This window comes from Panthera uncia, assembly GCF_023721935.1.
Source record: "Panthera uncia isolate 11264 chromosome E2 unlocalized genomic scaffold, Puncia_PCG_1.0 HiC_scaffold_19, whole genome shotgun sequence".
Lineage (NCBI taxonomy): Eukaryota > Metazoa > Chordata > Mammalia > Carnivora > Felidae > Panthera > Panthera uncia.
The window spans coordinates 9,678,789-9,695,013 of record NW_026057588.1 but is presented as its reverse complement, the minus strand read 5'-3'; the positions used below and the strand labels follow the sequence as shown (position 1 = coordinate 9,695,013).

Here is a 16,225-nt window from a genome sequence, read left to right as displayed (position 1 = left end):
ATGCCCTCCCTTTCTCGCCGGAGCTGCAGCCCCCAGCCGTCTTTCCACCCGACGTGTAACTTCAGTTTTCAGACGTGCAATCCCGCCTTGTGCTGCCCAGGAGTCGCCCCGGCCTCGTGAGAGCCTAGCAGTCAGTGGTCCTATTGTGCCCATTTTCCGGAGGGGGAAACTGAGACCCTGGATTCGGCTTCCGCTTTGACTTTAATTATTCAAGAAATGGGCCGTGAACGCCAGGAGTGGTTCGAGCGTCCCATACCCAATGGCCCACTGTATATTCCCGGCTGGGTGTCCGCGGGTGTCTCACACTCGGCGCGTCCAACACTGAGCCCCATCCGCCAAACCCCCTCCTACTGCAGGCTCAGCTACGACTGCCATGAACTCCGGCTTGCAGTCACTTCTCGCCTCCTCTGCGGCTGGCACTCCGGTCCAGCCACAGTTCCTCGCTGGCTTCCCTCATCCGGGGCCCCACAGAGCAGCCAGAGGGACCCTGTTTGAAAGGGAGCCCCCAGATAATAGCCCGTGTTGGCGAGGAGGTGGGAAGGAAAACGGCACAGCCAGGGTAGGAGACAGCCTGGCAGTTTTTTCACAGGCTAAAGAGTCACCGTAGGACCCAGCAATTCCAGTCTCCAGGTATCTACGTAAAAGAAATGAACACATACCTCCAAACACTTGTACCTGAATGTTTCCCTGCGGCTTTGGTCATAATAGCCCCAAAGTGGAAACAACCCACATGTCCATCCGCCGAGGAGCGGAAAAGCTCAATGTGGTGTGTCCGTCCAGACAATGGACGATCATTCGGCGGGAAAAAGAAATCAAGCCGTGGTACGTGCTCCCATGTGGATGAACTTTGAAAACATCATGCGGAGTGAAAGAGGTCGGCCACAAAAGGTCACTTATTGCATGATTCCCTTTGTATGAAATGTCCAAAATACAGAGACAGAGAGAGTAGGTGAGTGGTTGTCAGGGCTGGAGATACGGGATGGAAATATTCTTATTGGGATGGAAATATTCTTCAGTTGATTGTGGGGAGAGTTGTACAACTCTGTGAACGCACTAAAAGCCACTGAACTCGATTTGGGTGAATGTTATGGTCTGTGAATTGTATCTCAACGTTTTAAAAAATGTTTATTTATTTTGAGACAGAGAGAGAGAAGAACCCCAAGCAGGCTCCATGCCATCAGCCCAGAGCCCCACGCGGGGCTCGAACTCAAGAACTGAGAGATCATGACCTGAACTGAAACCAAGAGTTGGGCCACCCAGGTGCCCCTTGACTTTTTTATTTGTTGAGTAGGATTCACGCCCAGCGTGGAGCCCAGCTGGGGGCTTGAACTCACAACCCTGAGATCAAGACCTGAGTTGAGATCAAGAGTCAGAAGCTTAACCGACTGAGATACCCAGGCACCCAGATATGTGACTTATATCTCAATAGAGCTGTTAACCCTTTCACCTCCCCCCCCCCAAAAAAAAAACCTCCTAAGTCCCTCTTGTGCTCAGAATTCTCCCATGGCTCCCACCTCCCTCGAAGTAAAAACCCAAATCCTCACCATGGCCCATGAGGCCCCACACAATGTGACAGACACTAGGATTCTCTGCCCCCCCCCTCCGGCTACTCCCACCCTTTTGTCCGTCACCCATGCTATTCACATGCCTCACTTCCCCCACCTCCTTCAGATCTCTGTTCAAATGTCCCCTTCTCAATGAGACCATCCTGATGACTCTACTGAAAATCACAAACATCTCTGCTCCCTCACCCCACCCAATTTCCTCGTAGCTCTGCTCAGTTCTCCCCCATAATCCTTGTCACCTTTAGCAAATTACAGAATTTATTTGTTATGTCAACGCCCCTGCCCCGCCCCCCAGCTCCCGTGCCTGTAAGCAGTTCCTTTTGTAGCCTTCTAGAGAGAATCCATATAAGCTATGTCGGACAGCGCTTAAGAGCCTAGACTCTTAGGCAACCTGAACTTACATTCTGGCTTTGCTACTTAGCCTCACGTAGGTTACTTAACATCTCTGTGCTTCGGTTTCCCCATCTGTGAAATGGGCCTATTAGTATCCATATATCATCTCTCTAATATACCCTCGAGGCTGTGAGGCTTGAGTCACTGAGAATAGAGTCTGGCATGCAATAAATGCTCAATTTCACAGTTAGTTGTTATTTTTTGGTTTTGGTGGGGTTTTTTTTGTTTGTTTTTTGTTTTTTTTAAGTAGGCTTCACATCCAATGTGGGCCTTGAACACAGGACTCTGAGATTACGAGCCACACGCTCTACAGACTGAGCCAGCCAGGCGCCCCCCTGCTATTTATTTATTATTATTCTTTTTTAATGAGTTTGTACCAAAATCTTAAGCAAGAAGAAAGGTCATCCAGGTGTACTTCAACCATTTTGACCCCTGTGGCCAGTGTGACCTTGGACAAGTCCCTTTCCCTTTCTGAGTTGCCACTTTTATGGAATGGAGATGAGGCAAATATTCCCAAAGGAAGGCCTGACAAGCAGTGGCTTTTCCTGGCAATTTTTAAAAAATCTTTATTTATTTTGAGAGAGAGAGAGAGCACAAGCAGGGGAGGGGTAGAGAGAAAGAGAGAATCCTAAGGAGGCTCCACACCATCAGTGCAGAAGCCGATGCTGGGCTTGAACTCACGAACCGTGAGATCATGACCTGAACCAAGATCAAGAGTGAGACGCTTAACCGACTGCGCCCCCCCAGGCATCCCTTGGCAAACTTTTATTTTATTTAATTATTTATTAAAATTTTTTTCTTTAACGTTTATTCATTTTTTGATAGAGACAGAGTGCGAGTGGGGGAGGGGCAGAGACAGAGGGAGACACAGAATCCAAAGGAGGTTCTAGGCTCTGAACTGACAGCACAGAGCCCGACGCGGGGCTCGAACCCACGGACCATGAGATCATGACCTGAGCCAAAGTCAGCCGCTTAACCGACTGCGCCACCCAGGCGCCCCTTGGCGAACTTTTAAAAATGACTTTTATTCATTGGTATGCAAAAAGAAATACTTGTTTATCCATACACACACACTGCCCACCCACCTTCTAGAATGGAAACTCCACAAGGAAGGAAACTTCTTTTTTCTGTTTTGTTCCTTGCTCTTTCCCCGGTGCCTCAGTGGGCAGTGGAGATGCAGGTGAGCACAGCTGGCCTGGTCTCCTGTTCTCTCAGAGTTCAAAGCTACCGAGAGGTGGACCCACCCATCTAGACACAAAAAGCAGAACAAATACCATTCTCCGCCTGACTGTGGGGTCAGGTGGGGGATGGGTTCTAGCCCTAACTCCCTCCTTCTTGCTGTGTGATCAGGGTAAGTAATGGCCCCTCCCCAAACTTCTAGTTATCCATCCATGAAATGGGTATGATTATTGAACTTATCCAATAGAAATATGGGCAAAGAGTATGAACAGGCAATTCACTGAATTACAAGTGGGCCAATGAATATACCAAAGCATGTGTTGCCTCAAGGGAATGGGAGAGAGACATGCTAATTAAAACAGAACATGGGAGGGGCGCCTGGGTGGCTCAGTCCATTGAACGTCCAACTTTGGCTCAGGTCATGATCTCACAGCTCATGAGTTCAAGCCCCACGTCGGGCTCTGTGCTGACAGCTCAGAGCCTGGAGCCTGCTTCAGATTCTGTGTCTCCCTCTCTCTCCTTTCCTCCCCCACTCGCACTCTGTCTCTCTCTCTCAAAAAAAAAAAATTAAAAAAATTAAAAAAAAATCATAAATAAAATGTTAAAAAAAGAAATGAAAATATCAGCTGAGGGTGCTTTTAGTGAGAGGAAGTGTGGCAATGTCAATTAAAAGTTTTTAATTTTTTTTTTAATTCTTGAGAGAGAGAGAGACAGAGCATGAGCGAGAGAGGGACACAGAATCCGAAGCAGGCTGCAGGCTCTGAGCGGTCAGCACAGAGCCCGACCGACAAGGGGCTCGAACTCACAAACCATGAGATCGTGACCTGAGCCGAAGTCGGATGCTCAACCAGCTGAGCCACACAGGCGTCCCTCAATTAAAAGTTTTTAAATGAGTGTACATTAATGACCAAACAATTCTATTTCTAGGAGTGAAGCCTACAGAAATACATACATATATGCACATAGAGGTATGTACAAGGACATTCCTGCAGCAAGGTCCCTAACAGCAAAATAATTGGGAGAGCTGACAATCCCACAGTGGACTCTTATGCAGCTAATAATAATAATACAGTGAGGGGGGCACCTAGCTGCCTCAGTCAGTAGAGCATGCAACTCTTGGAGTTGTAAGTTCAAGCCTTACATCTTGGAGTTGTAAGTTCAAGCCTCACGTTGGGTGTAGAGATTAATTAAAAATAAAATCTTAGAGCGCCTGGGTGGTGCAGTGGGTTAAGCATCCGACTTCTGCTCAGGTCATGATCTCAGGGTTTGTGAGTTCCGGCCCCATTTTGGGTGAGCTCGAGCCCTGCTTCAGGTGACCTTGAGCCCCACTTCGGGCTCCACACTTTCTCTCTTTCCCTCTCTCTCTGCCCCTTGCTCACTCACACACTCTCTCTCAAAAAAAAAAAAATTAAAAATAATAAAATAAATAAAATCTTTAAAAAACAATCATTATACAACGATAGGGAAATGTCATCTAAATGGAGATGAAATGGACAATGTCCTAGAAGAATACAACTTAGTAAAACTGACACAGGAAGAAATAGAAAAGTTAAATAGTACTATAACCATCAAAGAAACCGATTTGTTTTTTGTTTTGTTTTTTTTTGTTTTTGTTTTTGTTTTTTTTTGAGAGAGAGAAAGAGAGAGAGGGAGAGGGAGAGAATCCCAAGCAGGCTCCAGGCTCAGCATGAAGCCCAACGCAGGACTCTATCCCAGGACCCTAGGATCATGACCTGAGCCAAAATTAAGAGTTGGACGCTCAACCGACTGAGCTACCCGGGTGCCCCCCACCCCAATATCTAATTCTTAATTAAAATCCTTCCCATAAAGAAATCTCTGGACACAGATGACTCAACACCACCAAATGAGAATAATAATAATAATAATAGAATAAAAGTGATAAATAATGCAAATATATGGTTCAATTTATATATGTATATATGTAAATATACATGGTATATATGTATAATATAGTTATATATTTATATAGTTACTTAAATTCACATATGTATGCAAACACATAAAGGAAAACCTTCAAGGATACACATCAAACTGACTATGATGACTTTTGAGAAAAGAAATTTGGGTCGGCCCTTCACTTATATTTTTATGAAACCATGTTTGTGACCAAACACAACTCAATCAAAGGTCAGATTCATTGTGGTAAAACAGCCCCATGGTAGGAAAATCAGGTTGAGACCCACCCTGAGATCTGCCACCTGGCTCTAGACACCCCTATGTTCAAAGCAAATAATAGTTGCTCACTAAACGTGAGTCCAAAGGAAAGCCGTTTTACCACAGAAGGAGAGTCCACCACGTATGGAACAGTGTGCATTTATTTACAAAGAGGTTAGAGAAACACAGAATCTGGCCCCCCTGTGCACTGGGGAGTCACCATCGTCATAATAAATACAGTAATTTAAAAAAAGAAAAAAAAATACTGGATTGGAACAGCTGAGGGTCATCCTGGGCTCTCCCCACTCCCTCTGGGAGGGGGGAGAAAAGGGGGGGCATGAGATAGAAACCATCTTCCTTCCCCTCTTCTACCTCCTAATCCTCCATAACTGTCCCGGGATAGAGGCGAAAGAGTCCTTCTTTCCAGGTGCTACCACCTCCTAACTGACCCTCAAAACCCCAAAGTCAGTGCTCCTTCCTTTCCCAGGGCACTCTGCAGGCACCACCTGGGTCAGACACAGCGTCTCTGACCGCGGTGCCAAGGGGATAGCTTAAGAATCCAGGGACATGGATGGGGGCACTTTGTGAATGGGGGGGGGGGGGGAGACACCATATCTGGGCATGGAAAGGAGGAATAAGAGGGTTCAGTGACAGTGGTGAACGGGAACAAACGGACTAAGTGTCTAAACTAAAATGGGGAAATTCGAACTGAATTACCCCTTCCGCATACCATATTACACCCATAGTACAGATGAGGAAAAGTGAGGCCCAGACAAAGGGAACTTTCTTGCCCAAGGGCTGCAGAGCCAGCAGCTGAACTGGGTCAAACAGGGCTCCTCCCCCATTCCTCCCTATGGTGGAGGGGGAGCCTTTTCAACCAAGACTGCAGTGGATGGGGGCAGTGAGGAAGGGTCTTTGGAAGCAGAGAAAATGGTGGTCTTTGGAAGGGAGGTATGGAAGGGTCAGTGATTGGGAGCGTGGTGGTGCAGAGGCCATGAAGGGGGAGCCCGAGCAAACCCCCAAACTCACACTGTAGTCATGACCTTGAGAGAACCCGAACGGAAACGCAGTATCTTTTTCTTGAGTGCGTGGGAAGCCTTGATCTTCACAAACACTTTGGCGGGGCCCGCGGGTGCCCCTCCACCTGCACCACCCCCTGCCCCAGAGGCTGCGGTGGCTGCCACCAGCTGCTGCGGCCACACCAGGCCACCGCTGCCGTCTGAGTCGCTGGATGCGGAGCTGAAGGCAGGCGACTCCCCCTCGCTGGCGCTCGATTCACTCTCCCCATAGCCGCCGCCGACGCCGCCGGTGGGACCCCGGCGTCCAAGGGGCCCCAGGCGCCCCGCAGAGCACTCAGAGTCGCTGCCCGCGCAGCCATAGAGAAGACGGCGCTGCGGAGCCGACGGGGATGGGCCGGGCCCCGGGCCGCGGGCTGTCGGGGCTCGGGGACGGCCGCGGCGTCCGTCCGCAGCGTCGATCTCCGCCGTGGAGCGCCAGCGGCGGCAGGACCCCGCGGCCTGCGCCGCGAGTGTGGGCGCAGGGCCGCGACGGGGCCTCGGCGGCCGGGGCTCTTCCCGTTCGGCCGTGGGGTACTTGGGGGGCCCCGGAGGCACCGCGGCCGCGCGGCCCAACAGGCTGGTCTCAGACTGGGAGCGCGCGGCCTTGCGAGCCCTGGGCGAGCCCCGGCGGCCCGAGGCCTCCGTCACGCGTCCGCGGCGGCCGGCGGCCCGGGGACGCTCCCGGGGTGGGGACTGCTCCACGCTGCGGCCACGGGTCAGTGGTGGCGCTTTGCGGCGCGCCGCGCGGCCGGGGAGGCCGCGGGTGGCGGCCTGCGCGCCCGGGATGTACTGCGCCTTCACCAGGCGACCCTCGGCCGGGCTGTCGGGGGGCGAGGGAGCGGCGGGCGGCGCGGCGGGCTCGGGCGCCGTCTCCGACTCCCACGGCGAGGCCCAGGAGCGCCCCAAAGGCGCCGGGCTGGCGGGACGGCCCCCCGCGCGCTCCACTGGGGGCTCGGGCGCGGGCCGCGCGCCTCCGGGGGGCGGGGACACGTCGGGCGGCCTCTGGCGCACGCTGTTCTGGCGCCGCGGGCCCCCGTCTGCGCCCCCGGGACTGGTCCGGGGCTGGCCCGCCCCCCGGCGGCGGCGCCTGCGCAGGAGCGCCGAGATGTAGCCGTCCAGGGGCCGCCCGGTGCCGGGGGCGTCCGGCGAGTCCGCAGGAGGCCGGACGCAGGGCCGCGGGCTGCGCAGCGCCACGGCGTGCAGGGGGCTGGGCGTCAGGAAGGGCCCCGCGCGGGCCCGCCGCTCCGCGGAGGAGCAGGCCTCCGGGCCCGCGGAGCCCGCTGCCGTCGGGTAGGGCGCCGAGTATGATCGCGGCACGGCTGCCCGAGCGCTCACCGCCTCTGGAGCGCTAGGACTGGCGTCTCCTGGGGAGGGAGGCAAAAAAAAAAAAAAAAAAAAAGGAAGAGAGTGGAGAGACTCTCGAAGCCCCTTCTAAGGTGAGCCTAGGAGGGTCAAGTTGCCTACCCCTCCTCCATCACTGTCATCAAAAACCCTGCTCTCCCCCCGCCCTTCCCTCCTACCAGGTTCATAACCACATCTTCACAAGACCCTGAATGGTCTGTCCCGCCCCTGCCTCTCTGACCGCCATCTCTGACGCCTCTCCTCTGTAATTTTAGGTCTCCGGCTACATTGGCTTCCTGGTTGCACCTGCCAGTCACGTTCCAGCCTCACGGCCTTTGCACTTTCTGTTCCCGCTACCTGGAACACTGTTCCCTGAGGATATCTGTTTGGCCCACTGCCTCACTTATTTTAGGACGCCACTCAAATGTCACAGTCTCAGTGACATCTTCCCCGGGGCCGGGTCTTCTAAAATGGCAACTTCCTCGCCGATTCCAAAGAGGACGCCCTCCCTGGTCCCCTTCCCCTAACTTTCTTCTCTGTCTGTCTATATCTGACTTATCTTGTTTATTATCTGTCTCTCCCACTGGAAAGTCAGCTTCTTGAGGACAGGGGTCTTCCCCTCCCCCCCCCCCCCCCCCGCCATGACTGCATCCCTCACCACTAGGATAGGGCTACGCCGGCACATAGCAGGGGCTCAGAAACTTACTTGTATAAATGGACAACAGCAGTTCCTGTTTCCCGAGTGGCTACCGTGGGTGCCAAGTCTAATAGCAATTAGGGCTGAGGCTCCCTGAATATGCAAAACTTCCCTACGACGACGTAGGTGCTGTTATCAATCCCACTTTAACCGAGGGAGACACGGAGGCCCCGAAAGAAGCAACAGGCTCAAAATCACACGAAAGGGGAATGTCACAGCCAGAATTCGAATCCAGGTCAGTCTGACTCAGAAGCTTGGGCTCAAAACCATTCTCCTACTGTCCATTCCCTGGTTCTCAGGGCCCCAACCCCACCCACCTTACCTAGGGACTTGGGCCTCTCGCTGGCATAGATGCCCCGGGGTTCAGCGGGACCCAGGCGTCCATAGGAGCCAGATCCAGAGAAGCCACTGTCCCCACAGAAGGTAGAGGGTGGTGAGTCTGGACCCCCCGTGGAACTGGGGTCTTCATAGAAGCCTGGATTCCAAGGAGAAGAGGAGAGATCATCAGGGGCTGGGCGGGGAAGCCAGGGGTGGGGAAAGGAAGAGACCAAGAGGCAGCCTGAGAGGTAGGGGCAGGAGGAAAGATGGGGGTATCCCAGGCACGCCCTGCTTACCTGAGCTGCGCCCGCTCTCCTGTTCCAGGCCCCCAGACTCCAGGCTCAGGTCTCCCAGCTGCTGGCCCAGGTCCCAGATGAGCCCAGGCAAGGCCTCCTGAGGGCATGAGGAAAGCAGATTGGTCAGAATGCCCCCCCAACCTCTGCCAATGAGCCCCCCACATCTTCCCAGACCACGGGTAGGGTTTCACTTTGACAATGAGGCTCTGATTTCGAAAGGGTAAAAGCACCCAAGCCCCAGGATCTCCCGCCTCAAGTTCTCTGTCCCTTCAGCCCAATAGAAGTCCTTCCGATGGTCTAACTCAAGTCCTTCGTGCTGCAGGGACATCACCGTCTCTTGGGTGTGCTAAGCTTCAGAAGGCCCCGCCCCTGCTCCCTCTCTATCAGGTGTTCCCTCCATTTGTGCTCGTGGCCCCTTAATACCTATTAGGATGTCCCTCTTTGAGCCTAAGCTCAGGTGGTCTAGCTGGAAGGGCAATTCGCTGCTACCTAGCAGATCCCTTAGCCATGGGGTCCACCTTCTCCAGTCCTTGACCTTCTCTTCTTGGATGCTCCCATGTCCCCCCACTGCCCCTTATCGGCAGCAGAAAGTCCTTCTGCAAGGCTTCCTTAAGTCCTTCCTGCTGCAGACCGGTTCTTTCCCTCATATGGATAAAATAGGCAGACCACGACTCATACTAAGTCCTTTGCTCCTTCTCTTGGGAAGAACCACTCCCCCGCCCCCCAACACCTACTGGAAAGTCCGTCTGTAAGTCTAGCCTTAGTGGGTACTACAGCAACAAGCCCCAGCAGGTTCGCTTGCCTGGGGGACGGCATCTTCCTCCTGCCCTTGCTTCATTCCTACCCAGAAGCCTCACCCCCCTCCTACCCCCCCCCCATGTCTCCCATCGCCCCTCATCCCCATGAGAAATTTCTGTTGAGTCTATCCCGGATCCTTCTTGCTGCAGGAAATGACCATTTCTTATCAGGGATGAATGAATGAAGGTGAAAACCCTTTTAGCGGAGCGGCCATCATTAGGGAAGGGGGTGAGGCTGAAACAACACAGATGGGGCCTCTGAGACACTAGGGCTTAACCCCATTTTGGAAAACAGATCCAGGAAGAGTCCCACATGGGTCCGGGTGAGGCCAGAGGTGGCGGCAGCCGCGGGGCCGACGGTTGACCCTCAGACAAAAGCGGCTTGTCTGGACGGCGGGCCGGAGGCAGGGAGTGGGGAGGAGCTGGGAGGCCAGGCGCCCAGCCCTGCCTATTTAGGGCAGAAAGACGGCCCGGCTCCCCCGCAGACGCCCCCCCCCCCCCCCCCCCCCCCCCCCCCCCCCCGTCCTCACCCCTCCCTCCCCCGCCCCCAGAACAGAAGCCCCCTTCTGGGCTTGTTTATAGGAGCAAAGTCAACAAATAGGTCCACGTTGGGCTCCTGCCCTGGGCTGTGCAGAGATGCTCAGGGTGGCGTCATCTTTGAGCAGAACCCAAGAGGCCAGCCCAACTGTGTCGTATCAGGGGTGGCTAGAAGCGTTCCCGGAGCGCCCACGTACCCCACGTCGTCATGTCCCCCCTACTAATCGCCCCCTTGCTCACTCTGCCGTAGCCTCGAAGCCACACTGGCCTCCTTGCTGTCCCCCACCCCCCACCCCAGCACGCCTTGCGCCTGGCGAGCTCCTACCTCTGTAAGATGTGTTTCCCCTGAATTTCCCCCTGGCTCCCTCCCTTGCTGGGTTCAGATCTTCGCTTTACATGATCCCTCCTCTGACCAGTCTTTCCAAAATAGCTCCCCAGTCATTCTGCACCCTGTTGCCCTGCTTTCATTCCCCACCCCCACCCCCACATGACCTCCTGGCTCAGAATGATACATTGGGTTGTCATTTGTTTTTTGTCTGCTCACTAAATGTGGTTCCTGGAAGGCAGAGCGTTTTGTCTGCTTTGTTGGCCGCTGCGTCCTTCCCCCACTTCCCCCCCCCCCCCCCCACACACCCCCCCACCCCAAGCCCAGTGCATAGCACAGTGCCTGGCACAGAGTAGGCGCTCAGGAGATGTTTGCTGAAGGGATGAACGTATACAGCAGAATACTATGCAGCTGTCAAAACGGAAGGAGGCCATATGTGTATACAGTCATCACTCACATAGAGCTTCCAGGCGGACAAGGAAAGGGCATAGCACCAGCGTGAGTCAGAATTACCTGAAGGGCATTGTTCGCGCCTAAATTACTGGGTCCCGCCTCCAGAGCTTCCAGGCTGGAGCCCAATTTGCATATCTTGCAAGTCCCCCCCCACCCCCATCTTGCTAGTCCAGTGGCCACACCTTGAGAACCACTGGCATTGTCCCCCCAAGGACCTCACCCAAGAGACCTGGAATTTGTGAGAAAGCAAAGCATCGGGCGCCTGGGTGGCTCAGTCGGTTAACCATCCGACTCTTGATCTTGGCCCAGGTCATGATCTTACGGTTTGTGAGCTCGAGCCCTGTGCCGGGATCTCCGGCTGACAGCGCAGAGCCGGCTTGAGATTGTTTCTCCTTCTCTCTCTGCCCCTAACCCATGCGCGCGCTCTCTCTCTCTGTAAATAAATTTAAAAAAATTTTTAGTACAATAAAAATTAAAAAGCAAAGCAAAACACTACACTTCTTGGTATGTAAGCTGTGGAAGAGGTCTGGAGGGACCCACGCCAAGGTGACAACAGTGTCGATTCCGAGGAGACCTGGGACAAGTTACTTCCCCTCTCTGGGCCCTGGTTTCCTCCTCTGCAACATGGCATTCAACTCTCTCTCTTATGGGGTGTCATAAGGATTTAATGAACTAAAATAGCAGTTCCTTTTAAGCTCTTAATAAATGCTAGCTTTGATTATTACACGAAAGCTCTGAATTTCTTTCTTTTTTTACTATTTACTTATTTTTGAGAGAGAGAGAGAGAGAGAGAGAGAGAGAGAGCATGAGCAGGGGAGGGGCAGACAGAGAGGGAGACAGACACAATCCGAAGCAGGCTCCAGGCTCTGAGCTGTTCAGCACAGAGCCCGACGCTGGGCTCGAACTCACGAACCTGGAGATCGTGACCTGGGCCGAAGTCGGGCGCTCAACCGACTGAGCCACCCAGGCGCCCCCAAAGTGCTGACTGTCTCAACAAGGAAAATAGAAAGTCATGTTTCACTCGTGTAATTAAAAATAAAGATGAAAGGATCGATTTGGGAGCTGGGGGGGGGAGGGAGTGAAGTTCTGCCCGTGTCACGCCGGTTCCCAGAAGGAGTTAAGGGGGACAGACAGGAGAGGCCTCCCCTTCCCCCGCACCTGGACCCTCCAACACCACCCTAGTCTACACACTGTCACTGTTTATAAGTTTGACCCCCATCCCTTCCAGGTGCGAAGCAATGATAACTCTTTAAAAGACCAGAAGGATGTTGGCCTGAATCTAGCTCCCTGTGTACCCACAATGCCCCTCATCTTTTTTTTTTTTTTTTGCAAACCCTTCTGCCAGGGGACCGTCCGCCATCCAGGGAGGGTTAACATGCATGGGGTTACGACCCCTGGAGAGCCCTTTGCCCAAACGTTTCCAGACCTTTGTCCCCACCCCCCCCCCCCCCACTGCTCGTCCAATTCCCTTCATCTCTATTAGGAAGTCCTTCTGCGAGTCTAACTTAAGTCCTTCTTGCTGGAAGGGGACCCTCTCTCTTGGTGGGAGAGAACAGAACCCCCACCCCACCCCCATCCAGGATTCTTGCCTCTTTTCTCTGAATATCCCTCGTCTTCACCTGCACCCCCCACCATTCCTATTAGAAACTAATCAAGTCTGGCTTCAATCTTTGTTGCTTCAAAGGGAGTGTATTCCTGGGGCAGGGGAGGGGGGCACAAGGGGGGGGTGGGAGGGGGAAGTATCCTAAGACAGAGGCTCAGGGATCAGAGGAGGTACCCACACCCTCCTCAGAAGGACCCAGGAACCCCCAACGGCAGAGGAGTTTATATTTAGCGTTTCTCTGTTCCTCCCTCGGTGCCGCTGTCTCTCTCCCGCTGCCTGCCACCGCCTCCTCCCTGACGCTGGGACGGAGCTTTGCCTGGAGAGTGTGGGGGGAAAGAGGCCTCTCCACTACCACCTCGGTGGGGGGGGTAGGCAGAGGGGCGGAGAAGGGGGGAGACTTAGGGGCAGGGATGGGGAAGCTGAAGGACAGAGAGAGGAGACTGAGGCAGAGAGAGGGCGAGACCGAGGGACAGGAAGGAAGGACACAGCCTGCCCATCCCTGTGCTTTCTCCCTCTCCTCGTAGGGTGGGAGGTGCCTTCCCAAGCCCAGCCAGTTTAGGGGGGGGTGGGGAGCGGGGTGAAGGCCCCCACAAGGCGTCTCCAACTTTGGGAGGGGGTGGGGCCTCCCACAGCTGTTTCTGTTTCCAGAGAAGAATGTGCAGGGTCCCGCTCCCAGTCGGGGGAGGGGCTGTGCGTGCAGCCCCGGAGTCTGGCTGCAGACCCCCTCCCCATTCCCCATCTGGGGCGGGGGCAATGGAGGTCAGCAGCAGGGAGAGCCCCCTCCCCCGCCACCCCGGCTCAGGTTTCCCCAAACGGGAAGCTCTGACCACACACGGGCTTGGGGATGGGATCTGCAAGGGGAGAGCCGGGGGGGGGGGGGGGGGGGGGGGGGGGGGGGGGGGGGGGGGGGGGGGGGGGGGGGAGGGGAAGGGGGGGGTGGGGACAGGGACTTGGGGCCGGAACAGAGAGGTGTGCAGAAATGCAAGGGAAGCCTGGGGAGACAGAGATAGACACACAGAGGGTTAAGAAAGATAGAAACAGACACTGAAAGTCACAGGGATGTGGCAATAGGGAGAGAGAGTGAGGGGAATCCAGGAAGAGGTCAGGAGAATGAACAAATGACAGAGAAGGAGAGAGGGGTGGTGCTCCTTAAGTCCTTCTGGAGACCTCTGCCTCATTTTCCACCATGAGAGCACTCGCGGAGTTCAGAAGTCGGGCCCCCACGCTGCCTCAACCTGCCTCTTCTGGGGTTAACCAAGGCTGGGACCAGGTAGGAAAGGAGGGAAAGTGTCACCAGAGAGTAAAGATGACCGCGGGGTCCTCAGGGACTGCAAGCTTCCTCTCAGCAGTGGTCCCTCCCTCAGGAGGCCCGAGGATCCCCTCCCCCCCTCCCACCCCGCCCCGCCCCCTCCGGAGATCTCCAAGCACATCGGGACTTAGGGAAGATGGAGCCCTGGTAGCGGGGCCGGAGCGGGGCATGTTTGGATCCCGGCTGTGTGACCTTGAGTGAGTCACTTGCCATCTCTGAACCTCAGCTTCTTTCTCTGCAAAATGAGGACTATCACCCTCCTCTCCCCCAAGCTTCAAGAAGACAACGCATACCAAATACTCGGCCCAGGCTTGACACATACTTAGCGCCTAGAAGAATTTTCTTTGGGGAAAGGGTCTGTGCATTTCACGAGGCCCCGGCGGAGGCGATGCAGTCCCCCCCCCCCCCCCCCCCCCCCCCCCCCCCCCAGTTTGGGGTCGAGGAGGCCAGATCCCGCCCGCCGCCCATACTCCTGGGTCTCCAGCCCCACCCCCTGTCCTCTCCCCCTCCCCCACCGCAACGGGTGTCTGAGCATCCAACCGAGACAGACAGACAGATAGACACACACGGGGGCGGAGGGATGGACGGACAGGCGGCCCCTCACCAGCTGCTCCTCCAGGGCCGCTGCGGCCCGGCGCGCCGCCGCCGCATCTTCGTCCTCATCGGCGTCCTCCTCGTCCTCGGCCTCAGCGCCCCCCATTCCGGGCTGGGCCAGCCGCAGCGCCTGCTGCACGCGGTACTCCTGCCTCTCCCGGAGCCAGTGCAACTCGCAGAGCCCGGCCAGGCTGCCCTCCAGCCAGCCCCGCAGCCGGCCCCGCTCGGGGCTCACCGGGAACGAGAAGGCCCGGATCATGGCTGCGGCCCCCCACCCCAGCCCGGCCGGGCCCCACGGCCACCCCTCTCCGGGTCCCACCTCCCCGCCCCAACAGCCCGCCTGCCCGCCCGCCCGCTGGCCCGGCTGTCACCGTCTCATCTGCATAGGCGCCCGCCCATTGGGCCGCCCACCCGCGCCTTATCTGCATGGCCACGCCCCCGGCGACAGAGCAACCGTCGCCTATTGGCTGCTACCCTCCTTTACGAAGCTGCTCGGCGGTGCACCCGCGCCCCCCGACGCGACGCATGCTCGCAGCTTCCTACTCGCTTTGCTTCTGGGCGGCCTCGCCACGCCCCACCGCTTGCCAGCCTTTGGGGCCTGGTCACGCCCCCTCGCGCGTCACAATGAAACAAGTCCGCCCTTGCTTCAATGTCATTGGTCCGTGCCTCCCGGGTCCCGCAGCTGGTTCCGCCCCCTTGCGGGCGAGCTCAGGCTACCATTGGACTGTCCCGCGAGAGGGGAAGGGGTGATCTATAAATAGGGAATGGGTCCACGTGACAGTTTGGCAGCTGTTCCTCTCCCCACCCCCCCCACCCCTAGCAACCCTAAGCTGCTGAGGCTGTGCAGGGGGCGGAGAGGGTTATTGAGTCGAGCCCTGATTTGGCCTCCTCTTCCAGGAAGCCTTCCCAGACACTCAGCTGTATAACCAGAGGACCAGCCTGGCTAAGACCGGCATCCTCCCATAAAATGATGCTTCTAAGCGGGACCGGCTTCACCGGCGTGTGACCAGCTTAGGAGGGCCCTGTGCTTGGTTTAATATTCGGCTGTTCCTGTCTTGAAATTCTTATTTTTTGAACCAGGGGCTCCGCATTTTCATCTTGCAGCAGGCTTCCCAAATTATGTAGACAGTCTTAACTTCTAACTAAGAGTCTGAGATCGATGACATCCCAAATTCTGGAATTAGAAGACCAGCCTGGGTGGAAGATCCTATAATTCGACCAGAACAGAATCTAAGCGTCTTTTGTCTCCCAGATCGTATGGGATATTGCGTTCACCATTCTACGATTCCAGGAGCCTTTGTTCTACGTTCTAAGAGGCTTTGTTCTCAGCATTCTAAGATGCTCTGTTCTCGACGTTCTGTGGTCCTAAGAGTCTGAGCCTGACTTTCGTTTCCAAGGTTCCCTCTGGCTCCCCTGGCTCCGCGAGCCGGGCTGGCGCCCCCTCAGGCGGCCAGCCTGTGTCACTACGCCGAGTGTGTCCCCCTACAACCTTCAAGATCTAGCTCCAGTGTTCATACCCATTTCTCAGACAGACCTCGACTCCCTAAAGGCCAGGGCCCAGAAGATCATATGAGAACCTCCCTCT

General features: G+C 55.5%; 1 protein-coding gene across 1 annotated transcript; it reads right to left on the bottom strand.

The window, feature by feature from the left end:
* Nucleotides 1–5,455: 5,455 nt before the first annotated feature.
* DACT3 (dishevelled binding antagonist of beta catenin 3) lies at nt 5,456–14,955 on the bottom strand. Its single transcript, XM_049621092.1, has 4 exons — nt 14,651–14,955; nt 9,023–9,119; nt 8,731–8,883; nt 5,456–7,734 (listed from the first exon to the last, which is right to left on the bottom strand). The coding sequence occupies exons 1-4, from the start codon at nt 14,897–14,899 to the stop codon at nt 6,338–6,340; spliced, it is 1,896 nt and encodes a 631-aa protein (XP_049477049.1). The 5' UTR covers nt 14,900–14,955; the 3' UTR covers nt 5,456–6,337.
* Between the last annotated feature and the right edge of the window lie 1,270 nt (nt 14,956–16,225).